This window comes from Molossus molossus, unplaced genomic scaffold (genome assembly GCF_014108415.1).
Source record: "Molossus molossus isolate mMolMol1 unplaced genomic scaffold, mMolMol1.p scaffold_m16_p_7, whole genome shotgun sequence".
Lineage (NCBI taxonomy): Eukaryota > Metazoa > Chordata > Mammalia > Chiroptera > Molossidae > Molossus > Molossus molossus.
This window is the reverse complement of record NW_023425401.1, coordinates 98,134,370-98,161,460: the sequence shown is the minus strand read 5'-3', so window position 1 is coordinate 98,161,460 and position 27,091 is coordinate 98,134,370. Positions and strand designations below refer to the sequence as shown.

Genomic DNA, 27,091 nt, shown 5'->3' with positions numbered 1-27,091 from the left:
TTTCTTTTTTGTTTGTTGTTATTTATTGATTTTATTTTTTAATTTTTTTTCTTTATTGATTTGAGAGAGAGAGAGAAAGGGAGAGGTAGGGAGAGATGGAAACATCGATGAGCGAGAACATCGATTGGCCGCCTCCTGCATGCCACCCACTGGGGATTGGGCCCACAACCTGGGCAAGTGCCCTGACCAGGAAGCGAACCAGCGACCTCTTGGTGCAGGGTCGACGCTCAACCACTGAGCCACACCAGCTGGGCACCTTTACTGAATTTCAGTTATTAGTTTTGGCCTCCAAGCTGAGCCTGGCAACATCTTTTTCCTTTTAACCAAAATTATGCAGGTAAGTTAGTACAGTTGATAACCCCAACTCTCCTAATTTTAATATAATCCACATACAATATATGTGATTCCTACTAAGTTTGAAATCATTTCAGTCTTGACATTAGGGAGGAGAATCCAATGTAAAATGTTTTCACACCAAGGGTTTAAACAACTACAGCTTCCTTTGTTGTGTTTGTTTCCCCTAACTTTGCCGTTTAATTTATCAATTTATCTCCGATTATAATATACAATAGTTCTGGGGAAAAATAACTCCCATTAAATTACTTCACTTTGCTTACACGTGCTATTTGGATGACACTGTAAGCAAAACTATTTCTTTATAAAAATGTCCAGGTTCCACTCAAACAACTGCTCTCTCTCCGCTGTCCTTGTCCAGTGAGCAGGCTCGATGTGTTACAAGAGGTAACAATTGAGTGCGTGTAGGCCGCACAGCTCTGCACCCACCGTGAAATGATGCAGCCCCCGCACACGGCACTTTCGGCCCTCAGTCAGTGGAGGGGAGGCAGTAAAGGCAGGCGCTCCAGGGTGAAGTGGCCACGGCGGAGAACTGAGGGCCTGGCCATCCGTGCCTGTGAGCTCGCCGTGAGGCGGCCGGGCGCGGTGGAGATCAAACCAGCTTGTGATGAAGTGGGAGAAGAGAACAGTAGCCTGCTGACAGTGTAGAGGCCAACCTGAACTGGAAAACGTGAATGAGACGTACTGCTTGAGACATCATGAACTGTCTCCCCTTGCTTTCGGCCCTATGCCTCATCTCTCTTTCTTTTTTTCAGTCCTCACCTGAGGATGTTTTCCCATTGATTTTTAGAGAGAGTGGAAGGGAAGGGGAGGGAAAGAAAGAGAGAAACATCGATGTGAGACACATCAATTGGTTGCCTCCCGCACGACCCCGACCAGGGCCAACGATGGAACCTGCAACCCAGGTACGTGCCCTTGGCCAGAATCGAACCCACGACCCTTCCGTCTTTGGGTTAACGCTCTAACCACTGAGCAAAGCAACCCAGGCCCTCAGGGAAAATCAGAGCATAGAAGGGAGAGGAGGGAGGGAGCGTGGGAGGCTGTACACGGGGGGTTTTGGTACAAAAACGAAACAGTGCTCTTCATCTGGGGCGGGGGAGAGCCCTCACCAGTGCCAGACGAACAGCTTCCATCCAACGCGTCAGTCCAAATGGGAATACTCAGGTCTTGGAGTGGATGTACATACACGCTGCTAACGGGAAAGGCTCAGGAGTGGCAATATGCTTTCATAGCTGTGTCATCAAAGAGCACTGGCAGGCCCTGGCCGGTCTGGCTCAGCGATTAGAGCGTCGGCCTGCGGTCCAGAGAGTCCCGGGTTCGGTTCCCGCGAAGGGCACGTACCTGGGTTGCAGTTTGTCCCCGGCCCCGGTTGGGGTTGTGTGGGTGGCAGCTACTCGATGTGTCTCTCTCACGTCGATGTTTCTCTCTCCCTCTTCCTCCCTCTCTCCCTTCCTGCTCTATCTGAAGATAAATGCAAAAATGTCCTCGGGTGAGGATTTAGAAAAAGCACTGGCAGGTCGTAGACCCTGAGGTCAGCCATGGTGGGATGGAAACTACAGCAGGTTGTGGCTGGAGGCCCCGCCCCAGGCCACTGAGGCTGCGCCTCCCCCGCTAAACGGAGACAGACAGACATGCAGCCCCTCCCTCCTCCCGCACTCGGTAAACTTCTGTTCCGCTCTGCCAGCCCACTCCCCCTCCAAACACAGGGCAGGGTACTCCCTTCAGATGTGCCTAGTTTTTCCCCTTTCTCAGGTGATGAGAGAAACATTTCAAAAGCAGGAGGACTGCTCTTGGCAGCCTGTGTCGAGGGCACTGTTGACTGGGCCCCGAGCGAGGGTGGCAGAGCTGGAGACAGTGATGAGGCTGGAGCTGAGGGGCTGACTGCCCACGGATCTTCAGCCCTGCCAAGCCGTCACGGCAGAGTCCTCAGCAGGGTCATGGCAATCGCGGTGGGTGGCTCTCCGCTCCCGTGACAGCAGCTGCCAGGAAACCCTGAGACTGAGTGTTGTACAATCATCAGAAAGACTTTTCTGGGCTACAGAAATGATCCAACCATAAAAATCAGGAATGCCGCCGAGTCCAGTCTGCCTGAAATAGAGAAGAAATTAGATGACTCCTGTGGCTCCTCCGGCCCCCACAGCCCTGCCTCGAGTCCCAAGTTCCACTGGGCCCTGCTTCCCCTCCTGTATTCTAACTGCGCCCCTCGACCTGCAGAGCTCCGGCCTCTCCACGTGGATTGGGCACCAGATGTTGTCCCTGAGCAGCCTCCCCCCGTGGGCTGTCACCCTGCTGGCATGTATCCTGGTGTCCATCGTCACCGAGTTTGTGAGCAACCCGGCCACCATCACCATCTTCCTGCCCATCCTGTGCAGCCTGGTGAGTGGAGCAGGGCTCCCCATGGACGACCTGGGCGGGGGGGCAGCTTCCATGCTGTCCTCTCCCCCTTGGTCCTTTCCACAGCCTCTGCTCACTGGTGTTCAAACCATTGTTTGAAACATTACGTTTTTCGGATAGCAACTGATAGGTAAACAGAGAAATTAATAAACCACAACAAGGGTTCTCGGAACCCTTTCCCAAAAGACTACGATTCATTTAGGAGCGGCCCTGAATGGAAATGAGAAAGAACAACTTAACCTTATGAGCCTAGATTCCAATTCCCCACGATCATCAACCTTTCTCTCCTGAGACGAGACCTAACAGCTGGGCTAGAGGAGTAACTACAGAAAACAGACAAAATGCTCCCAGAAGTACACTCTGCCACAGGACCGAGACCACAGCTCCCCCATCACTTCCACCCAATTTCAGTGTCCAGAAGGTTCTGAGAGTCGGGGGCAAGACCAGCCCCATTCCACGACCTCAGAACAATGTTATTAATGGTTCAGGGCAGGGGAACAGCTGCCACATCTTAGCCTGGCTACGCAGCCCCGGGGTAATGCACCCCCAGGGTAATGCACCAGACACCCTCCCGAATGAAGGCTCCTCCCCGTCCCCAGGAAACAATGTCCTCCTGCTCTTTCAGCCCCAAACTCTGCGCTCATTATTCAGGTGCCCCTCCAACCCCTGCCTTCCAGCATCCTGCTAGTGCGAGCAGGGGGTGTGCTTAGTCAGACCCTGGCAACGCCGAGGCCAGCCGATGGGTTCGATCCACATAGAGCAAGAAAAAAGGCGCCTTAATTCTGTACCCCAGGGTGGGGGTCTCTACGTCAATCAAAGCAGCTTATTCACGAGCTTTGTATTTGAAGAAAAAAATTCTCAGCTAAAGAATAAACTTGAAAAACCACTTCCTTAGGCCAGCACCAAGAAATGCAACATCCGTCCTCGGAGTGACTCAGCCATGTTGCCATGGGGAGTGAGTGGTACGAGCACAGTTGGCTTGGCCAGCACCGCGTGCCCTTGAGCGCAGTGACTCCACCCCAAGCACAGGGTGTCCAGCCAAGGTTGGCCAGCACCGAGCCGTCGTGAAAAGCACGTCCGTGAGGCCGAGCACAGGAGACGCAAGTGTGATGGCAATGCTAACGCTTCTGTGCATTCTGTCTTCTGCTAGTCCGAGACGCTGCACATCAATCCGCTCTACACCCTGATCCCAGTCACCATGTGCATCTCCTTCGCAGTGATGCTGCCTGTGGGCAACCCCCCCAACGCCATCGTCTTCAGCTACGGGCACTGCCAGATCAAAGACATGGTGAGTCACGCCGCGGCTTTGCCAGGCCCAGCTGCCAGGAAGGATGACTGGCCCCACGGCCCTCTCGTTTATCGTTCCGCAGCGGTTCCCTTGGCCTGTCAACACTCAGTCTAGTGAGGTGGGAAGGGTGGCGCTGGTGACAAGGTCTGGGGAGAAAGTGGGACGTGGGCGGAGAGCTGGCACAGACACAGGACGTGGCCCCGTTCCAGAAGGCGTGAGCTTGCAGTCTTTGCTGCAGTCTCTTCATCGGACGAGTGGGGACAGTCATCCAAACAGCTGGTTCATTCCTAGAAGGTGAAGTTTGAGAAACTGGACGAACCTAAGGTGAAAGGTATTTGGAGCACAGGATCCCTTTGCTGAATTCGCCCCCAGGCAGGGATTCCCGAAGCAACAGCAGCAAATGAGGCATCAGAGCTCGTCTTAGTTTTGAGCTGGGCTCACAGATGGCCGTGGGGGACACTGTGCTGCTGACTCGTGGTGGGCATACCCGCCTTCCACCCCTCTGTCCAGGCTGATGGGGCTGGGGGCCTGGCCGTCTGAAATAGGTCCGGTCACCCTTGCTGAGGGTCTCAAATATTCTTCTCACTGGAGTCCAACTCATTCTCAGCGGCCCCGTAAGTACCACGTGGAGGAGAGAGCGCTTCAGGCTGGTAGCAGATATTCAGATCCTTTCTACCGTTCAAACTGCTCCCAGGTCTTCTGTCATACTTCAGGGGAGGGAGGTCACGGCCAGCCCTCGGTCTCCTGCTGAGCTCTGCCCCAACTCTCCCCCTGCACCACCTGCTGTGTGCCCCTGCTGCTCACCCCAGCCTGCGACCATGGAATCAAGTGATCAGAGGCAGTGATTTTCAAAACCACCAGATGACAGGCAGTGAGCCGGTCCTGGGTTCTACTCCCAGCTGGGGCACTGACTTGAGACTTCAGTTTCTTCACCTGCTAAAGGAGGAGGTCCAGACTAGATGCTCTGCGGGGTCCCCTTCAGCTCCAAATGACCTCGATTTAGCTCCTTTAGAACCTGCACCCCTTGCACCTGCTAGGGAACATGGCGGTTCTCCACCCCCAAAGGCCAGGGCGCCAGAAGGATTAATTCGTCCAGGGCTTGTGCCAAAAAGCAGCGGGGACCCGTCCAGTCATTTGCTTGGAACCATTCCCTAGCGTTCATTTCCCCTGCAACTCTCCCAACGCCATGCCAGCTAGTGGGCTTGCTGTGGCCACAGGCTGTGCGCTGGGTTCCGCCCCGGGGGGGTGCCAGCTGCCTCTGTACATTTTCCATCTGGCCCTGGCCGGGCCGTCCTTCATGGCTGCGTCGCCCCTCCGCTGTGAGTGTCGTGGCAGACATGGAAGGGGTCACAGTCTCTGAGGTGACAGTCCCTCAGAAGGAAGAGTTAGCGAGGAGCAAAGCTGGCACGCCTGTGCCACCTCCCCAGGGAAGGACCGGGCACGGGCAGCCTACCCGTTCCCCGGGGTGAGCCCAGGACACACAGCTTCCGTGAGCAGCTCCTTGAGAAAAATCCAAACGGGGTAAGTGGGCAAGGCTCCATAGAAGACAGCGCCTCCCACGAGTCCCCTCCTGCCAGCACGTGACAGGCTGAGAAGTTCCTGTCTCAGGAGACCTGGGCTGTGTTGTTTCACACATTCCCCCGCCATGCGGCTGCAGGACCTTTTACTGCAACTCTGAACGGTGAAACCTCCCAGGACGCGCCTTCAGGCCTCCTCAACAGTGACAGCTGCAAGCGGACAGGATTCTAACAGCCCCTCCCAGCCCCGGGCCCCCCTTCCCTGTCCTCCCCCGTCCTGTGCCACCCACAGGCAGTGCAGGGAACAAACAGGGTCAAGCGCGTGGGTGATCATGGCAGGCAAGGGCTGGGCAGGGCACAGCGGAGGGCACTCAGGGCTCTGAGCCACTGCCCACTAGGTGACTAGGGTGTGCTGGTCTGTGTCCCACAGGTGAAAGCTGGCCTGGGGGTCAATGTCATTGGCCTGGTGATCGTGACGGTGGCTATCAATACGTGGGGTGTTAGCCTCTTCGACCTGGACACTTTCCCAGCCTGGGCTACGGTCAGTAACATCACTGACCGGGCTTAACACAAGGGGGCGCACAGCCCCATCAGAGGAGCCGCCAGCACCCAGCAGGATCCGCCTGCCAACCAGGCCAAGAACACCGCCAGAGCACAGGACCCCAGGATTCCGCCACCTACCACCTTGGTGCAGGACGCTCCCACAGCCCGGGCTCCAGAAAACCCACCGCTCTCACTTCTCTGTACCTAGACTCTGCAGTGACCCTGAGAAGAGCAGAAAGCCTGTCGCACACCCACGAGCCCCACGAGCCCCACGAGGTTTGATGTCCTCCTTCATTTCTTAATCCCTTTGTAGGAGCTGACGGAGAAATCCAAATCTCCTGCCTGTGCACCGAGACTGAAACCGGTGCCATCTCTTTCGTAGGAAAATCTCACCTAGAACCTGAGACCTGCCTTACATCAGCTTCTTTGTCTTAAGAGTTTCTGTCCTAAGTTCTCCCACAAAAAGACGATTCTTAGCAATCCCTCTTTGTGGCAGGCGGAATTCTTACCACTGCTCTGATTCCCTTTTAAGCATCTCTCTTCAATGGCTTCTCTTTACTGTGGCACCAAATTCCTATAAAGAAACAGTGTTCCCCTTTCGAAAAAGGTTGGCGCTGTTCTCGGTCAAAGGAAAAGGACGCAAAGAAAGGACCTGGCCATTTGCATCTCTCTCCACTCGTCACAAACCGTCAGCACCACCGTGTTGGTTAAGTCCTGGGAGGGAAGAAGAATCTTCATACCTGTCTTATATTAAGGATGCCAAAATTATAACGAAGACCACAGCACTGTTAATGATATTTGACTGGCTTTCTTCTGGATGGAACGAGAAGACAGGTACAGAAAGGTCCAAACCCATCTGTCACTTTCTATAAGAGTGGAGGAGAGAGACGTCTTTTGTCTTGGAAAGTCCCCAGCTGCTTAGACAACATAGTCAATTGAAATTGCTCAATAAATGTTTCCCTTGAGAAAAATCACTTTGGAAATCAAAGCCTCCTTCTTCCTCCTGAAAACCAGGCCATTTTCTCCAGGACGGATGTCCTTGCTAGATGACTGGATATAGCTCCCAAACCTCCGGTGTCATGCACTTCTGATTCCCACCAGTTACTTGCTAAACACATCTTATGGGAAAGGGTTGCCCCATAGCTATTCATTGTTTTCACTGATTTTTAAGTTCCTATTATTAGCATGTGCCATTTTTTCACAATTTATCAATGGAGTCACCTCCTTGGTTTATCAAGTATTTGTGAATTGTCAAACTTTGGTGCCGGTCAACTTTCACGCTCTGACTACTGCATATGATTGACCAGGTTTAACCAGGAATATTACCATTTCTTCCCTGTCAATGAGCTTAGGCCAAGGTATTTGGCTACTTAGACAAGTGACTGACCCAATAAGCCCCAAATACCAGTCTTAGGTAACTACGGCTGGTTGGATCGAGCCCGCATCTCTAGTTGTTTGGTTTTAGATATTCGGAAGAGTCGGGGTGTCACTCCTCCTGTCGGGAGTGTCATCAAATGGCTGAGACATGAAGGCCCTAAGTCAGATAATAAGTCAAAGATGCAGATAATCCATAAGATTCTGGGAGTATAACTAAAGAGAGAAAGAAAAGCTGATGCAGAATTACCGGCCACTGCTCAGCGCTCTGAGAACCTGACCCACTGCTCAGCACTCTGGGAAGCGGCGGAACCCCACAGCAGCTGCCACACCCTCCGAGGAGCCCAGCACTCAACCACCCATTCACACCGAGTGCTCATTTCAGTCCAGTCTACTGACCTTTGTTTTTTGTTTTTGGTAGGTGCCCCTAGTGGGAACCGAACCCAGGACTCTCTGGTCCGTAGGCTGATGCTCCAACCACTGAGCAAAACTGGCCAGGGCATGACCTTTGTTTTTTAAAAACTTTTCAATCATACTTATTTTTATTTATTTTTTATTTTTATTTTTTGATTTTAGAGAGAGAGAGAAAGGGAGGAGAGATAGAAACATTAATGAGAGAGAACATCAATTGGCCGCCTCCTGCATGCCCCTCACTGGGGATCAGGCCCACAACCTGGGCATGTGCCCTGACTGGGAATCGAACTGGTGACCTCTTGGTGCATGGGTCAACACTCAACCACTGAGCCACACCGGCCAGGCTCTACTGACCTTTCTACGGAAGAGACCTGTCCTATCCCCACACCAGAGGTTCAGGACAAACTAGCTCACTTGGCAGATGGCGAAACTGAGAAACAAAGACACTGAGTCTAGTTGTCTCTTCTTAAATCAATTACATATCAGATTTGTTCAAAGTTGCCTTTGAGATTCCTTTAAGTCACCCATGGAGCACATGGTATAGAAGCTTTTTTTTTTTTACCTTATATTTACATGGCACAAAGACTCATGTGCCATCTTCTCTTATTGATTTTAGAGAGAAGCAGGGAGGGAGGGGGAGAGAGACAGAGACAGAGAAACACTGATCTGAGAAACACTGATCTGTCGCCTCCTGCATACACCCAGACCGGGGCTCGAACCACCCACCTTTTGGTGTACGGGACGACACTCCCACCAAGCCACACCAGCCAGGGCTCACATGCCATCTTTTAATAAACAAAAATAGCTAGTTTTCTCTCTAGTGTCAGACTAGATCCGTTTCTTCAGCTAGATCCCAGATAACGTAATGAGCTTTACACCTGGGGCCCGTGTTTGGAAAAGTGTATCTCAGCATTCGAGTCCCCAGGGTGGTAAGAAGTTCAAACCATTACTACACAAAGGGGACGGAGACCACCCACGTCCACAGGCAGCTCCTTCCGGGGCTGCCCTGGCCGCATGAATGCTGAGCGCACGCGCCCGCACTATTCCCATGGCACCTGTCTTGTTCCAGTCCCGTGCAACCGTCCGTGTCAGAGTGACGCACCCACCAGGCACCTTTCCTCGGGGCTCACCACGGACGCCAGGAGCTAAGCAGGCCCAGGACTCGGGGCTGGCAGTGCCCACCCCACACACTTTCCACAAAAACCTCACTTTGTTCTTTTGTTTCCACATGCCTTGCAAAACATGCTATGTGTGAGGTCTTGGGTATGTGACTAAGTGTGTCGCACCCAGATTTAGAAAAGGTATACACGGAGCACTTACAATCTAAATGTCACTAACTCCCTTATTAAGACCAGGCAACGTCTCAAAATATTTTCCCTCCGCCGCCCTGTTCCTTTCCACGAGGCCTAAGAGCAGGGAGAAAGGACTCATTCGTCTGCGTGAGGAATGGAAATGCTGTGTGCAAAGGCCAAGTGGGAGGTTTAAGAAAAGCCTCATTTTCCAGCCCAGGATAGAGCGTTCCTTCAGGGGGGGTGACAGCAAGAGCATTAGAAGCGGGAGACCGCAGCCCGGAGAACACACACCAGCGGTGTCTGGGAGTGAGCTGCCTTGTGGAAATGAAAACCTCACACGTGTGCATATGCTCTATGAGCCTGTGTGCCCAACAGCCGGAAAAACCACGCACTCTACAGTCATACAAGTGGAAACAAGTTAGAAAAAAGAAACAAAATTCTCCCCTTGAATCAGAAGCAGGTAACTGCCTCATTGCATAAAACATCATATCAGAAGAAAAGTCTATTAAGACATCAAGTAACTAAAATAAAATAACGTAAACTACAACCCCTTTTGATGATTTTAAATAAGGTGGTTTTGGTTTTTCTCTCCCTTTGTTGGGGGTGGTTACAGTGTAAGGATAAGCTTTTCAAGTTCAAGGTACTAGGCTCCCAACATCCATCCTGGTCTTATTTTTCACGTGAGTGAGTAACCTTCCTTTTATGGTCCAGTGTGGCAGTACGTTTTCTGAAATCACATCAGCAGAAGTTTTCAAACATTTTTAAAGGGAAAAGGGCACATGTTGCAGTGGTTCTCCCCACCTCTCTGCTGGGGAACGTCACTTTCTGTGCCACAATCACAATCGCTGCTACCTCCACCCCGACCCTGTCCACAACTACGCCCTAATCTGTGCTGGTCTGGGCTCCTCCTCCGTCTCAGCGAAGAGCCTCAGGACTCTGAGCCCTTTTTTTTTTTTTTTGTTCAGATAGAGTGGGAGGGAGAGAGAGGAGAGAGAGAAACATCGATGTGAAAGGGACACATCGAGTGGCTGCCACCCGCACGATCCAACCAGGGCCGGGGACAAACTGCAACCGAGGTACGTGCCCTTAGCAGGAACCGAACCCGAGTCTCTCTGGACCATAGGCCGACGCTCTAACCGCTGAGCCAAACCGGCCAGGGCTCTGAGCCCCTTTTCACTGAGCAAGAATTTAAAACGAGGAAAGGGCACGTGATCGGTGCCCACTGAGTCGGCCAGTGTTCACCATGCAGCGGTCTGATGACTCCCCCCAGCAGAAATGACCCCTTCGGGGAGGTTATGCGTCACTCTGGAGGGAAGCCCTAAATCCAAATGATCTTTGTTTACAAGGTATAATATAGACAGACCTTCGCCTAACATCTAAGTGACCTTCCTCCCCAAAGAAGCCACTCTGGGAGACCATACACAAATAACAAAGCTGCCATGACTGATAACAAAGCAGACCTAAGCTTTGTAGCACTTTGAATACCCACAAGGGTAGTAAACCTTCATTCTTCAAGGCTGTCAGTCATCCTGATAATTATTCAGTCATTTAACACCAAATCTTGGGAGCCAGGTGGTATGACCAGGTGGTAGATTTTCGTCTACAACCAAGAGCACGACCACAGAATAACAACTTTTGCATGGTTCAAAAAGTGACTGCAGAGAAGCAAAAGTATTCTGACCCAAAGCAGCAAGTTTGGACTAAAATCTACTATTTATTGGGCAAATTTGCAAAGCACCGTGCAGCACATACATTATCACAAGTGTTTCTCTTGGAAGCCCTGTGAGGTAGGTATTGTGTCCAGATCTTACAGAGAATACAACAGTTTCAGAAAAGTAAGCTGTTTGCCCACAGTCACACTGCTAGGGAGAAGCCAAACCATATTGTGATCCTAATCTGTCTCACATACCAGGATGAACTGATGGATAAAACTTATCTCCATGTAGGAGAGATCCATGTTTTCAAAGAGAAGCAGAATCACTTCAGTTTATAATCACATGTAGTATCAGCATCATCGCTGTCTGAAAAAAGGTAAATAATCTTCCAGTTTGCTGATTCTGCTAAAATGTCCTCAGAAATGGCATTATCTGTGAAGCTGCCCAATAAGCCCTCTGAAACAAAACACACAGTAAAATGAGACTTTACTTATATTTAGTGCAAATTATAGTTTTAGGATGTTAGCTTATGGCTATACCCTGCATAGATACGTATAGTAACATTAGGTTCAAGGTTATCACTGTAACAGCAAAAGACAGGAAACAGCCTAACTATTCATCAGTGATAATAGATTAAATAAATTATGGTGTATTCACTCAACAGAATCTTATGTAGCCAAAAAAGTAGAGATTCTTTGTTCCCTACATACTCATATGAAGGGGGGGGGGGGGTGCTGAAAGAATCTATGTATAGTTTGTCATCATTTGTGCAAACAGCCCATGCACACGTGTTTAGGCACAGTGAGCTGGTGGCAGTGCCTACCTCCAGGAAGAGGAACTAGGAGCTAGAGGTGGGAGAAGCCCTTTAGTCTAAATCACTCTTGTATCTTGACCCACGGGAAAAGTGATGCATTCAAACATTTTTGTTTACTTTTTTAAAACGGACCGATTATATATTTGACAAATTACAATGATAATTTCTGATTGCAACAAAAAAAAGTGTTCTTGTGAGAACCACTATGAAGCTATAATGTAAATACATTTTTTTAAAATGTGAAAAGGCATACAATTTCCTTTATATAAAACTCATTTATCCATCACGTAATGTCAAATACACCTATACTTAAAATACACGTGATTCTCTTGAGGAAAAAGAGTCAGATCAAATACATCACTAAGGGAAAGCATGTATTCAAGACTACGAAGTCTACTGAGGACAAAGACCACCATTTTACATATTTTTAATTCCCCAGTTTCTGATGGGTTCTCAGACTAGTTTCTCAGTTGATGGGTAGCAAATTGATTTACTGGTTAAATGAGCAACTGTGGAGTCATATGTCAGTTATACTGAGAACAGTATAAAATAAATGGGTAATTCACCAGAAACTGGCTTCTACATTGTAATTTTAATGACCTGGAAACAACATGATTTAATACCAAATGTTTCAACACTCATTATCATTGCTAACCTATGAAATCAATATTATTTATATCTGATTAGCTATACAAAACTCATCGATTTTTCTTTTGAAAAAGGCAGTAGAAATCCCAAAGAATAAGGGAGAGACTACTAATTAAAGGTCATGTTTACTAATCTAGCACCATAATTCCAGTCTTAGGACCTCCCAAGCAGCTGGACGGAGGCAGGGAAGAGGTGAGATGTTGGGAAAGTAAGGACGGACAGTTCTTAACTCGTGGCCCCATTTGTGCTCGAAGCAGCGCAGGGTCTAGCAAAGGCTGATGCTGGAGGTAAGACAGAGCTTTGGTTCAGATGTAGAGGAGGCCCGGAGAAGAGTACGGCCAGGATTTCCTGGAGGCAGCGCCGGAGTTGGCCTCATGAACTAGGGGGTTTCTTCTTGGCATCCAAGTCCTTTTTAATTTCTTCAAGTTTTTTAGCCAGGTTTGGTATCTTTAAAGAGAAAAGAGATTATTATAATTTTGTATCTAACCAATCAATATCCTTTGACTTCTCTTCCTCCAAAAATAAATGGTGGTTGTATGAGTTTTTCTTTTCCTCTGAAAGAGACCTGCTAAATAGTGTTGTTTTTAACCTCCCGACAGCAACAGAAGGATCTCAGAAGTTGTCAGTTAAAGTATGCTCCCTTCCTGGAAGCCAGACCTCGACTTTGACTTTTACAGACCCACTTAGCCCCTCAATCCAGTGCAAGTACAAGGTGTACGTGAAAACAATAAACGTGATACAGACGGATAAAGCGCCTGCCTAGAACACCATATGACTCAGGTGAAGGCTGACAGAGGGAATTCCCTTTGTCACACTAAAAGCTTCACTACAAAAGTTAATATCACGTTTCCCTTCCTTGTCTCTTTAAAACAATTACTACCTTTCCAGAATCCCCATGCATGGGCAGTTTTACCACCTGGTTTTCAACTTCCCCATCTATAAAGTGAGGCTACAATGCCCCCTTCTCAAAACTCTGTCCCTCCTTGAATGTACTGCACTATACAGACCCACCTCCAACGTTCTCAGTCATCTTTCTTCCTGGGTCTGGAGCCTGAAAAGATTATCCAATCAATCTTTACATTCTCACTTATCACATGACATGCACATCACATGATCTAAGGATCTAACTTACTCTTACTCTGGGCTAACAAACACAGCTCAGTATCACCCTGAGATCATCTAAAGCGATGGGATTTTGCCCTCCTGTGGTGATATGGAGGACGATGCTTCTGTGACTTTGGAGAATCTTTCTACAAAATTCAGGACTTTCCCCTCAGATCTATGGACCTCATCTATGCTGGAAGCGTCACCTTATTGCAACAAAGGGAAGTCACTAGAAATCAGTTGCACGGAATCACGGAGGAAGTGAATATGGTCACTTACGTCATAATTCTGAGCCAGATACATTCCAACCAGGTTGCCAAAAGTAAATCCAAGCTGCAAGAATAGAACAGGAGAGTTAGAGTGAACACTGAGCTTGGTACCATCTGCTATAAACCAAACTACAGAGACAGTGTTCTCCTAAGGAGCTCGGGATAGTTAGAAGACCCCAGGGTCCAGTCTAGGGCTGGACAGTACACAGTGTGAAATTCACATCTTGTTTCTATAATATAAACATAGAAATATCCTTCCAAATGGTCAAAGAGAAACACCAAAAGAATAAATGGGAGCACTGAACAAATCTACCCTAAATTCTCCTCGCTTCTCACAACGCCCATACACACTTGATTATACGTTCTAGAAACCCAAATCAAAGTTCTGCTTTTTGTTGTTAAAAGCTGCAATTGTTTTTCTTTTTTTGGTTGAGTATTGTCATTCCTCACAATATCAAATAAAAAGTATTCAGTTTTTTAAAGGTGTACAGTTAAATCATAGGATCTTAGAAACTGAAGGAACTTTCACATTCAATCTCTTCATATTTCAAAAACATGAGGCCCAGGATGGAGAAGTGATTTGTCAGGGTAATTCACAACAAGGAACACAGGACAATTTAAAATCAGATACAGATACACACTCCAAAACTAAAACACACGACGAAAGAAAAGAATAGGACATGCCACCAAGACAGCACAGGGCTAGGCACTCTGCCATGGGCGAAGTCCAATGGGCAGGGAACTTGAGACCCGCAGGGAACACAGGTCCCCTAACCAGCTCTTACTCAGTGACAAGAGATAAAGGCACAAGTTTTAGAGAACTATAAATGCTTACACCATTGGATAACTATTCTCCTGAACAAAACTGCTTCATGAAAATTTAAAGCATTCCCTTCACATCAAAAGAGCCAACACTCATTAAGCTTCGAGGGTTTTTTTTGTTTTGTTTTTAAATCCTCACCCAAGGATATTTTTCCATTTATCCTCAGACAGAGTGGGAGGGGGGGAGAGAGAGAAACATCTATGTGAGAGAGACACATCGACTGGTTGCCTCCCACAAGACCCCATCCAGGGCCAGGGGCCGAACCCCAACTGAGGTACCTGCCCTTGACCGGAATCGAACCTGCGACTCTTTGGTCCAAGGACCGCCACTCTGACACCTGAGCCAAACCGGACAAGGCTTGTATGATTCCATTTAAAGGAACTGTCCAGAACAGTCAAATCCCTAGACACACAAAATAAATTATCGCTGTTCAGGGCTGGGGGTGAAGAGGGGAATGAGAAATGAATGCTAATGGGTATGTGGTTTCTTTTACAGGCAATGAAATATTAGATATAAAATTAGATAATGGTGATGGTTACACAACTCTGTGAATATCTTAAAAACCACTAATTCTACACTTTATTTTTTTATTTTTCTTTATTGATTTTAGAGAGAGAAGAAGGGAGAGGGAGAGAGAGAGAGAAACATCGATGAGAGAGAACATGGATTGGCCGCCTCCTGCATGCCCTCCACTGGGGATCGGGCCCACAACATGGGCATGTGCCCTGACTGGGAATCGAACTGGTGACCTCTTGGTACATAGGTCGACAGTCAACCACTGAGCCACATAGGCCGGGCCTGATTCTACACTTTAAATGGGTGAATTGTAGGTGTAAATTACATCTCAAAACTACAGAAAAATCAGTCAGATTTGGTAAAATATCAGCTATACGGGATAAAACTGAGGACTGAACAACAACTTCAAGGTTTCCAGGTTGGATACATATTTGAAAGAATGGAAATGTCAGAGTGAAAAAACGAGGACCACGCACATAAATGGCTGGCTCTGCACGAGAGCTCCAAGGAAAATGTCAGTCCTTACTCATGGACACAGGAGCAGGCTAGTCACAACACTGTATCTAGTGCCATAAAAAAAGCAAGAAGTCAAAAGGAAGAGAGCCAACTGCCAAGCAATCTGATGTCTGATCATTTGCTGCTCAACCCCTTCCCCAACCAAAAGGTTGTTATGTGTGCAAATAAAGCTACAATTTTTATCTTGGAACAGCTCCTGGCAACACAGAGTGAATACTACCTGACAGATCTGAAATGTGACTCATCAAATTACATTTTCAAAAAGTGCACGCCCAAACCAAGTTATGACAGAATATGAGCCATCTTATATTTACTGGCAACTGCTTAAGAAATCTAAAAATAACTTCATTTTATTTAGCAAACCTAGCATTTAAAAGGATACCTAAGAAAGTTTTATAGTATCAGGTGAGAAAAGCTACATAATGACAAGAAAACCAAAAGTACCGTTCTCTAACAACAAAGGCACAGTGATAACTTTATTTCTCAATGTTAGTCCCAGCCACAGCTGCCAGAAGACCTCTCCATTCCGAGGCAGGATGGAAATCCACCCATTTCCGTGCCATGGTCTTTAACCACTTGAGATTTCAGTATGGAGATCATCATCAGGTGTGTTCAACAACTGCTTCAAGCAATGATAAAGCCCACATTCTGTACATTAAAACAAAAAGCTGCTGAAGATACAACCTGTATCCCTTCTATCACCACCACAGAGCAGCACATTTTGAAAATGTAAGCTAGGTTTTATATTCAATTTTCCTTAGAGAACGAAGACAGAAAAAAAAGCTGGTAATTCTTTACTGAGCCAGTAAAGTAAAGAGAGACAGTCATAAAAAAGCTGGCCAGTAACACTCCAGAAAGAGGCACATCGGGTAGAACTGGTTTGCCTGTTCTCAAAGATGCTGATTCCAATATTCAAATATCTTATGAATATCTGAGAGTAGTCATCAGGCAACAGAGGAATATCTAACTAAATAAATGAAATCAATCCCAAAGTACTGACTACACGCCATGTGCTTGGGAAATCAAAGTACAAGTACGGAGCTTATTCTAGGAACATAAGACCAAACTACACGAAAATGCAGTGGACAAAACACAGCACGCCATGCAGTGATGGTCTGAATGGGCCACACAGTTTAGTGCTTTGTGTTAGAAATCTAATGTAATTCTTATTAACATATTAAAGGAGAAAAACCATCTGATCATCCAGTGGGGAAAGAGCATGGTAAAAGTCAGCAGCCAATCAATAACTGAAACTCTTCAACTAGAAATAGAAGAGAATTTCCTTAATCTGTTAGAAAATATCAGAAACACAAACATCACACTAAAACTTGGGCGGTTTTTCTACTACAAGGAGAAATAAAAATAGGATATCCACTCTCACTACTTCTACTGGAAGTCCTTGCTTGAGGAGGGGAGGGGAATAAAAATCGGAAGAAAATAACATGAACGGTCATCTTTGCCTTCACTAGAGATATGACTGCCTTCACAGAACTGCCTTCCCTGAGTCACTTCCAAGTGATTCTGCAGACAAACCACTGGAGCTAAAAGCTAGGCAAGATTGCTAGATACAAAATCAATACAACGAAATCATTAGCATTTGCACACATCAGCAACAATTAACATGAAAATGTCATTTTAAAAAGGATGCCACTCACAACAAAACTCAAAAGTATTTACAAATAAATACAAAAAACCAGGGCAAGACTACTACTTAGAAGACTGAAAAACATGTACGACCTAAATAGAGAAATGGATCAGAACAACGTATAGATTTCAGAAACTTGCAGTCATCAAGAAGGCTTGTGAAAAGAGATGGGAGTTGGGCCATTGAGAGTATCTGGGAAGGCATAGAGGAGGATAAAGATTTAAAAAACCACGTGGGAAGGTATGAAGGCAAGATGGTCTATCGGCTGGCGTGCACTGTATGTTTAGCCTAGCCAATCTGAAACAGGATGTATGTTAACAGGCAGTGGGAAAGGAAAATGGGGCCAGATTAGTGAACCTTGAAAATCAAGTAAAAGTGGTTAGGATTTGATGCGGAAGGACACAGGGACCACTGACAGTTTCTGAGCCTGTGAATAAAGCCACACATTCTGGCTGATTACTCTGGCAGCTGCAAGAGAGGACAGGACCAAGGGCATCAAGGGAAACACACAGAACTAGAGGAAACAGCCTTGCTTTTTTCCGTGACTGATCAGACCAAATCAGGAGTGGCATTTTTTTTGTTTTGTTTTGTTTTTTATCCTCACCCGAGGATATTTTTCCATTTTTTGTACAGATAGAGTAGGAGGGAGAGAGAGGGAGAGAGAGAGAGTGAGAGAAACATCGACGTGAAGGGACACATCCAGTGGCTGGCTGCCACCCACACGACCAACCAGGGCCGGGGACAAACTGCAACCGAAGTACGTGCCCTTAGCGGGAACCGAACCCGGGTCTCTCCGGACCGCAGGCCGACGCTCTAACCGCTGAGCCAAACCGGCCAGGGCAGGAGTGGCATGTTTTAAAAAGAATTCAAAACTAGAATATTCACAGAAGGGTAACCAGCATGTACCTGAAATCGTAAAGAATGGTTGAAATAAACAGAGGCGTTTAGACTAAAGAAAAGACTGATGGGGTGGGGGAGGGAGAGTGAGAAGCACCAACATAATGCTCTTCAAATATGTGCGGGGCTGTCTTGTAGATTTGAATTTGCTCTTTAACATCAAGGAGTAGAACTAAGTAAGGAGACGCTGACCAAAACTGAAAGCGATTACCTGTGGAAGTAGTGGACCTGTTGCAACTGGAGGTGACCAACCGTAAACTGGATGCCCTCTTGGTAGTGGAGACGGAAGCATCAGCAGGTGAGCTGGGCTGGAGAGCCTAAAGTAACTCTCGCAACTCAAAATCTACATTCCTTCTCCAGCTAGGCTACTACAGCTAGTGCAAAGGTGTTGTAAAAAGACCTGCTCTACAAACTTGGCAGTGGGAAAGTGAAGACAATTTTTCATAAGGTGAATAATGTAGACTTGATGGCTTAGAACAATAGCTACATTTACTGAGTGCTTACTATGTGCAAGGTAGCATTCTAACTCTTTTTTAACACATGCTCTCCACAACCATACAAAGCAGGTACAATTATTGCCTAGTTTATGTTGGAGAAACTGAGGCAGGGATCGGTTAAGTAACTTGCCCAAGATTACATGGCAGGTAATGTGCCAGGCATAGCAGCTAGATGATACGAAGAATGAAGCAGGGAAATAAGTAAAAGATCATGTCACTATTTCAAATTTTAACAAGCCAGGACCAGGAAGCAAAGAAGGAAGTTGGGTGTGGTTTGCAGGGTGGGGAAGAGGTAATGAGTCCTGACGCGTTGAGTCTGAGATGAAGAACAGGACAAGAGACACTCAGTAGGCAGTTGACAGGGAACTGGAACTCAGAGAAAAGGACTCAGTCATTTTGGAAGCTGTCAGCAAAGAGGTGAAGGTGACAAGGGACACACCCCTAAGGTGGGTTTGAGAGAAGAGCACACAGAGTCAGGGACTAAGCCTTTAGAAACAGCCAGCAACCAGAAGGGAAGAGCAGTCAGTACAAGCAGACAATTAGGGCCTTCTGCCAGCTGGTACTAAGATACTGATCCCCTCAGCCCCGGGAGGGGCCAGCACCACAGCCAGACACCTTCACTCTGTGCAGAATCATACAAATAAGTCCATGTGTAGGACACCTCGGCTGGGAAGGTCCTTCCTGAGGACTGAGGGGTCCCCGTCCCACACCAGGTGCCCTGCTCAGGGTTCTGGTGCCAGGAAGAGAATCCCCATCACTTCTGGCTGGAAAAACCAGCGGGAACTGAGGCTCAGGGAGGCTGACCTGGCTGGAGCTCCAGGCAGCTCCTTAAACGGCCCCCGCACGGACTTATCGGACTCTCTCCCTCTAAGCTTGTAGGGGAGGCAGCTCGAGGGGCGCCAGAGACATACAGGGAAGAACTGAGCTGTTTGGCACTGGAGCGAGGGCTGGAGAGGGGGCTTTCTCTGGGACAGAGGTGCTGTCAGAGGCCTTTGTTCCTTTGGTGAGCCCTTCCCTGGGGCAGCAGACAGCCGCCATATCTGGGCCTCCAGCAACCTGGCTCACACTGGTAGCCCCGCCCTGCTGACTCCCTGAGGCCTTGCCCCGCCCCACCCAACTTTCAAGCCCACCCAAGCTGTTGCCACTTGCATAACCATAGGATTGGCCTGCCTTGGATCCTGCTTCAGGTTTTCCTAAATTCTTTCAAACGAGCAGCATCTGGTCTCAGCGAGCCTCATACCTCTCATTAAGTAATACACTGAAACAAACATAGGGAGGCAGCCAAAATGAGGAGACAAAGAAACAGGTCCCAAATGAAAGAACAGAACAAAACCCCAAGAAAAGAACTAAGCGAAATGGAGATAAACAACCTAACAGATACTGAGTTCAAAATACTGTTTATAAGGATGCTCAATGAACTTAGTGAGAACCTCAGTGAACTTAGGGAGGGCCTCAAGAGCATAAAAAAGGACCAGTCAGAAATCATGGATACACAGTTAGAATTGAAGGAGTCATTAACTGAAATAAAGAATAATTTACACAGCTTAAATAATAGAGTACGTAAATCCAAGGAGCAAACCATCGATTTGGAATATAAGGAAGCAAAAAATGCCCAATCAGAACAGCAAAAAGAAAAAAGAATCCAAAAAAATGAGGATAGTGTAAGGAGCCTCTGGGACAACTTCAAGCGTGCCAACATTCGCATCTTGGGGGTGCCAGAAGGAGAAGAGAGAGAACAAGAAATCGAAAACCTGTTTGAAACAATAATGGCAGAAAACTTTCCTAACTTGGTGATGGAAACAGACATACAAGTCCAGGAAGCACAGAGAGTCCCAAACAAGATGAACCCCAAGAGGCCCACACCAAGACACATCATCATCAAAATGCAAAAGGCTCAAAACAAAGAGAGAATCTTAAAAGCAGCAAGAGAAAGGCAGCTACTTACCTACAAGGGAGTTCCCATTAGGCTGTCAGCTGATTTCTCAAAAGAAACTTTGCAGGCCAGAAGGGAGTGGCAAGAAATATTCAGAGTGATGAAAAGCAAGAACCTACAACCAAGATGACTCTATCCTGCAAAGCTGTCATTTAGAATTGATGGCCATATAAAGACTTTCCCAGACAAGAAAAAGTTAAAGGAGTTCATCACCACCAAACCGTTATTATGAAATGATGAAGGGTCTTTTTGAAGAAAAAGGTAAAATATATGAACAAACAAAATGGCAATGAATACATATCTATCAACAATGGAATCTACAAACAAAATGAACAGGTAGAACAGAAACATTCTCATAGATACAGAGAACATTTTGTTGGTTGCCAGTTGGGAGGGGGGGGGTTGGGGGAATGGGTGAAAAAGGTGAAAGGATTAAGAAGTACAAATTCATTGCTAGACTGACAAACCTCAAAGGGAAAGGGGTTGGGGGGGGGGGGAATAAACCAAAGAACTTATATGCATAACCAATGGATACAGACAATAGTGTGGGAAAAGGCGGGAGGGGGGCGGGAGTGAGGAGGAGGGGGTCAATGGGGGAAAAATGTGGAACATCTGTAATACATTTTACATCCAACAATAAAGATTTAAAAAAAATAAAATAAAAAATAAAACAAATAAGTCCATGTGTGTTATGATGTGAAAGAACGTTGGAAAGTACTGAGATGCAGCATCCAGTGGGCAAAGAAGAAGGGATTAAGGAGGAGGTATTTAAGAGTACCAAGTGCTACCGCTTTGAGAGGTAAGAAAAGCAACGCATGACCCAGCAACAGCACAACAGGCAGTGTACTCAAAGCCCCCAGCAGTGTCCATCGTATCAGGCCTCTTCAAAAGCTTCAAGAGTTTCCTCACAACAACTGTAGCTAAATTATACTGCAATCAAGGACACTGCTGCAGTAGCAGGGCGGAGGACAGCAGCAGGACCACAGCAATAAGCTCTCCAGACTGGGATGACGCGCAAGTATTTTCATCCGCGGAGGAATGAACAATTGACAAAGCAACACAATCCCGTGGGACACGTTTCAAATAGTGTCCCAGAAAATGACAACTGCAAGAAACATCTTGAAGGGCCACAAAACGTGTGATGGCAGTGCCCATGTTTAACTTGTGACTGTCCCACCACTGCCAAAACCTTCCCTTCACCTACACTACTGAGGGTAAGCTAATTCCATTTCTGAGAAGAAACTAAATCAGAATTAGATACCTTGTCAAAGAGAAACTGAATATGAGTCCTTATTAAGTGTCACTATTTTAAGTACTTTAATGCATTAACTCATGTTTGATCCTCACAACAAAACCATGAGATAGGTTTCCATTTTCAGATGTGGAAACTGAAGCATAGACAATTGAAACAAACTGTCCAAGTTCCCACAGCTTCAAAGTGATGGAGCTAGGGTTCAAACACAGGGGTCTGACCTCACAAACTAGGACATGATGGCTGGTCACAGCTTAAAACCTAGCAGAGATCTTAAATATTTTCTACTTCAACTCCACTGTTTTATAAATGAAATGGCTGCCCTGGCAGGTTTGGCTCGGTGGTTAGAGCGTCGGCCTGCGGTCCAGAGAGACCCGGGTTCGGTTCCTGCTAAGGGCATGTGCCTTAGTTGCAGTTTGTCCCCGGCCCTGGTTGGTCATGTGGGTGGCAACCATTTGATGTGTCCCTTTCATGTCGATGTTTCTCTCTCTCTTCCTCTCTCTCCCTCCCACTCTATCTGAACAAAAAATGGAAAAATGTCCTTGGGTGAGGATAAAAAATAAAAAAGTAAATGGAATGGCTAAAAGCAACGAGAAAGACTTGCACAAGTTCACAGGTTTAGTGAATCACTGGACAGAGGTACAATCAAGGTGAAAAGTAATGCCAGTCCAGCCGGTGCGGCTTAGTAGTTGAGCGTCGACCCATGCAGCAAGAGGTTACCGGTTTGATTCTGGTCAGGGCACATGCCCAGGTTGGAGGCCCAATCCCCAGTGGGGGGCATGCAGGAGGCAGCCAATCGATATTCTCTCATGGATGTTTCTATCTCTCTCCTTTCCTCTCTCTCTAAAAATCAATTTAAAAAAGAAAGTAATTCTAGCCAGTTCTTTCAACAGATGCAGTGAAGAGGTGAGAGGACAGGGCAACAGAACGTCTGTGTTCCAGTTACTTCTGGACTGGGGACTCAATGAACAGCTCTGGTATCTCTCCTTAAATGCTGAGAACTCTGAATTCTCAACTCAGTCACATCCGTATTTACACACGGCCAAAGTTTATTCCAAAACCAAATAAACTCACGCTGCAAGAGCACTTACAAAGTTAAGTATAACTGAATCGATAGCCTCCCACCTTATCAATGAGCTACAGCTGGAGTCTTCATTATTTCTGTTCCTTCTACACTAGTACCGAGAGGACACTGGAGAAACTTTCAGGCAGAGGAGCAGCCCTATCTTAGTTGGAGAATTTGTCAGACGGCCACTAGCCGCCCAGATTGCATCACGAGACCTGCCTCTGGGCTGAAAGCATCAAGTCCTGGAGGCAACAGAAGTGTGGGAGCCGGACTCACTGGGAACCTCCCCAGGCGACTGAAACACACGGGCTTCGCCGGAAAAACCGGCTTTTAACCGAAATGAAGAGCCCTGAGAAGTGACACTCGGGTCCCCCTAACGTGGGCACGAGGACCAGCGGCCGCCACCCTCCGGTCCCGGCGCCTGCAGTGTTTCTGCACCTCGGCGGGCTTCCTCCCCCCGTGTACCCCTGGCCCCCAGCTCCCGCCAACGCCGACCAGCGGGCTCCGGGTCGGGGTGGGGTGTGTGGCCCTGTGTGGCCCTGTCGGGGCGGGGGAGCCCCGGGAGCGGTCACGAGGCCTCAGGCCCCAAAGGCGGTAACTCGATGGGGACACCGGAGGCGGCTCCCGAAGAGCGTGCCCCCCGCCGCGTCTTCGGGACTGGAGGGCGCAGGGCAGAGCTGGCTCGGGCCGGAGAGGCGAGCAAATCCCGCGGCGCGGCCGACCCTCGGTGCCAGGCCGGTCGGCGGGGCCGCACCCCGAGGGCCGAGAGCCGAGCCAAGCCCCCGGCCCGCTCCTCGGCAGCTCCACTCACCAGGAACTGGAGCATGATGTCAGCGAGCTGGGAGCGAAGGGTGGTAGCAGCTCGGTGGGCCGTTCCTATCCGCCTCCCGCGGTGCGAGGGGCGGGACCCGCGTCGGCTTCCGGGTCATCCCCCAGCCCCGCCCCCCTCGCCTCACCTCACCCGGAAGCCGCTAGCGGCGCCCCGGCTCCCCCTGGCGGAGCGCTTCGGAATTACCGCCCGAGTGGCCGACCGGCGAGGAGACCCGCGAGGAGTGGGGTCCCCAGTCCCGGGCAGGGCTGGGCAGCTGTGGACACTCGGAATCCGAAGCCCCAGTCCCAACATCTCGCTTCTGTAAACCTGGGTCGCGGTCCCGAAATCTGTATCATTACCAGCACCCCAGCGATTCTGTTGCACAACAGACTTGGGTCTTTCTGACCTATAAGGACTGCATGAGGCAGAGGTTCCTAGCTCCAGGTGCAAAGCAGAATCAAGGGTGGAGATTTGCAATAGTCTTCACGGGCCCCACGCAGGATCTGTGGGAGGGGAGGAGGTTTGTGTTTTTCAAATACTTTTCAAGAGTTCCACCAGCAAGCTATGAAAACTGGCTTAAGCACCTATGATAGAGGTTGGGTGCTTAAGTAGCACAGCTGGGTCCGATCCATGAAGGCCTTGCGCTTCCTGGTGGCCATGAACAAGTTACTTAAGCTCCCTGAAGTTTGCTTTCCTGCTCTGTAAATGAGGCTTACACCAGCCCCTTTGTTGAATTATTTCAGGGATCACATGAGACAGTGTGAGGGATCAAAAATTGCTTGTCATGTGTCTGGTGTGGACAGTGAGCTCTGGGAGGTCTCCCCGTCCTCTATCCACACCAGTAGCTCTGTCATACTGTGGGCCACCGTCTGCTCCTGGTCTTCAAATCCCTGGACAACTTCCAACAACACACGCTTACAAAACAAGACACCCTCTGCATTCAGCCTTCTGAATTCACCCTTCTCTGCTACAGTAAGTACAACTCTGGTTCCAGAAAATAACGACTAAATCATATGAGCTTTAAGCATATGGGAGTATATTACAAAGATAAAGTGGATAATGATGGGGAACAGGAATTTAAGCATTTTTCTCTCCATTTCTGCTTTTCTCCATACATCTGCTTCATTGTTCTCGTTGCCTTCCAGTTTTTCTTGCTTCTAGACTATGGCCACTGTAACACTTATTTGAGCTTACTTATTAAGTGAGCCAACCAACAGAAAGACTGGATTGTTCTTTCCTTACCATTTTCAAATTCCTGGGGGAAGAATGCAGATAGGTCTAGCTGGTGTCAGATGCTCCCAGGTCAATTACAACCAGAAGGGGCGGGGTCTCTGAACTACAGTGGCTACCTCCAGGGAAGAGATGCTGATAGATGGCTATAACAGACTACTTTCCAACATGTTGAGGGTAAAACTTGACTCAGTCAAGTCCTGACTAGTGCTTCTCAAACTTTAATGTGCAGTCAAATCACCTGGGTATCTCGTGAAACTGCAGATTCCAATTCAGAGTATCTGAGTTGGAGCCTGACATCATGCACTTCTACTAAGCTTTCAAGTTACGTAGCTACGGGTGGTCTGTGGGTCATGTTTTGAGTTGCAAGACACCAGACTGTGAGCTACATGAGGGTAAGGACTTCATCTCTTCCTCTCATGACTTCATCCCTAGTGCCCAGCAAGAACCTGGCATAACCTCTGGACACAATAAATATTTATTGAAGTTCTTTGCATAAAACCTTATTCCCTTCTAAAAGATAAAGCCTTAAAAGAAGCCTGACTTTTCTGCTAAGATTTTTCAAAAGCTCTTCTCCCTCAAATAACCAAAAGGTGGCCCTAGCCGGTTTGGCTCAGTGGTTAGAGCATCAGCCTGCAGTCCAGAGAGACCTAGGTTTGGTTCCCACTAAGGGCACATACCTCAGTTGCAGTTTGTCCTGGCCCCAATTGGGGTTGTGTGGGTGGCAGCCAGTCGATGTGTCTCTATTACATTGATGTTTCTCTCTCTCTCCCCCCCCCCCTCCCTCCCACTCTATCTGAAGATGAATGTAAAAATGTCCTCAGGTGAGAATAAATAAAATAAATAAATTAATTAATTAATTACTTAAATTCAAATTTTCTGTATGGCAAAAAAAAGGAAAAAGAAAGAAAACTATTATTTGTAAAACAAGTGACAAAGAACTAATTTTCTTTAAAGAGCACCTACAAATCAACAGAACAAAAATCCGATAAGATGTGGTCAAAGAATGTGAACAGCTCATAGAAAAGGATATAGAAATAGCTCAAATATCTGGAAAGATACTCAGTGGCATTCATACTCAGAGAAATGTAAATTACTACCATAATGAGGTGCCATTTTTCTCCAAATTGGCAAAAATAAAAAAGCTTGATAACACACTGTGTTGGAAAGAATGGAGAAACAGGCAAGGCTATACAGTACTGATAGATACAAATTGTTAAAACTTCTTGGGAATATACCCTAAGAAGCCTGAAACACCAATTAGAAAGAATATATATACCCCCATGTTCATAGCAGCACTATATACAATAGCTAAGATCTGGAAACAGCCCAAATGTCCATCAGTAGATGAATGGATAAAAAAGCTATGGTACATATACCATGGAGTACCATGCAGCTGTAAGAAAGATCTCTTATCCTTTGAGATGACATAGAGGGAACTGGAAAGTATTATCCTAAGCAAAACAAGCAAAACAGAGAAAGACAAGTATCATATGATCTCACTTATTTGTGGAATATAATGAACATAATAGTCTGAGTAATGGGGTAGTCCCAGAGATGTGGAAGTGGGGTACAGACTGACAATCCCCAGAAGCGGGGGTGGTGGGGGAGAGAAAAACCACAGAACTTATATACATGTATTCATGAACAATGACATGGACAACAAAGCTGGGGATGGGGTGAGGAGGGGGGGAGGGGGGAACCAGTGGGGGAAAGGAGAAACATCTGTAACAAAAATAAATTAAAAAATATAAAAAATAAAAATAAATAAAACATGCAAAGACTACAAAGTTTATTTCTCTTAAAACCTACATAAAAAAATTCTGTTGACTAAATAAATTATTTTCATAAGATTAAAAAAAAAATCTTCTTGGGAGGGCAAGTTAGCCAAAACTGCTAAGTTTAAATTAGTGTATCCTCAGCGGCCTGGGCTGGGACCAGCGAACTCGGCTGGGACCAGGGGACTGGGCTGGAAGCTGCTGCTGCCTGGGCTGCGTCCTCGACCCTGGCTGAGTCCTGCAAACTCGGCTGAGGGCTACGCCCTCGGCTGGTGCCGCAGACTCGGCTGCTCTTAGCTGGGAGCAGCGCCCTCAGTTTAAAAGTCCCAGGCGGCTCCATGATGCAGAGTCTGGACAGAGGCTAAATTGGCAGCAGCCACTCACCTTGGGCTCCGGCAGAGGGAGGGCAGACTGGACTGGAACTGTGTGGGGACACTCGGGAATGGAAGGTGCTCAGAGCT

General features: G+C 47.5%; 2 protein-coding genes across 2 annotated transcripts in view; one reads left to right on the top strand and one right to left on the bottom strand.

The window, feature by feature from the left end:
- The window catches only part of SLC13A4 (solute carrier family 13 member 4), a 42,177-nt gene extending 35,208 nt beyond the window's left edge, over positions 1-6,969 (top strand). The window contains exons 14-16 of the mRNA XM_036246788.1: positions 2,569-2,730; positions 3,899-4,036; positions 5,984-6,969. Of these exons, the coding sequence (XP_036102681.1) occupies positions 2,569-2,730; positions 3,899-4,036; positions 5,984-6,121 (438 nt within the window). The 3' untranslated portion in view covers positions 6,122-6,969. The remainder of the gene's footprint in view (positions 1-2,568; positions 2,731-3,898; positions 4,037-5,983) is intronic.
- A 3,901-nt stretch (positions 6,970-10,870) lies between these two features.
- On the bottom strand, positions 10,871-23,729 carry STMP1 (short transmembrane mitochondrial protein 1). Its single transcript, XM_036247457.1, has 3 exons — positions 23,623-23,729; positions 13,677-13,730; positions 10,871-12,740 (listed from the first exon to the last, which is right to left on the bottom strand). Exons 1-3 carry the CDS (start codon positions 23,635-23,637, stop codon positions 12,666-12,668), a joined length of 144 nt encoding a protein of 47 aa, XP_036103350.1. The 5' UTR covers positions 23,638-23,729; the 3' UTR covers positions 10,871-12,665.
- Positions 23,730-27,091: the final 3,362 nt, after the last annotated feature.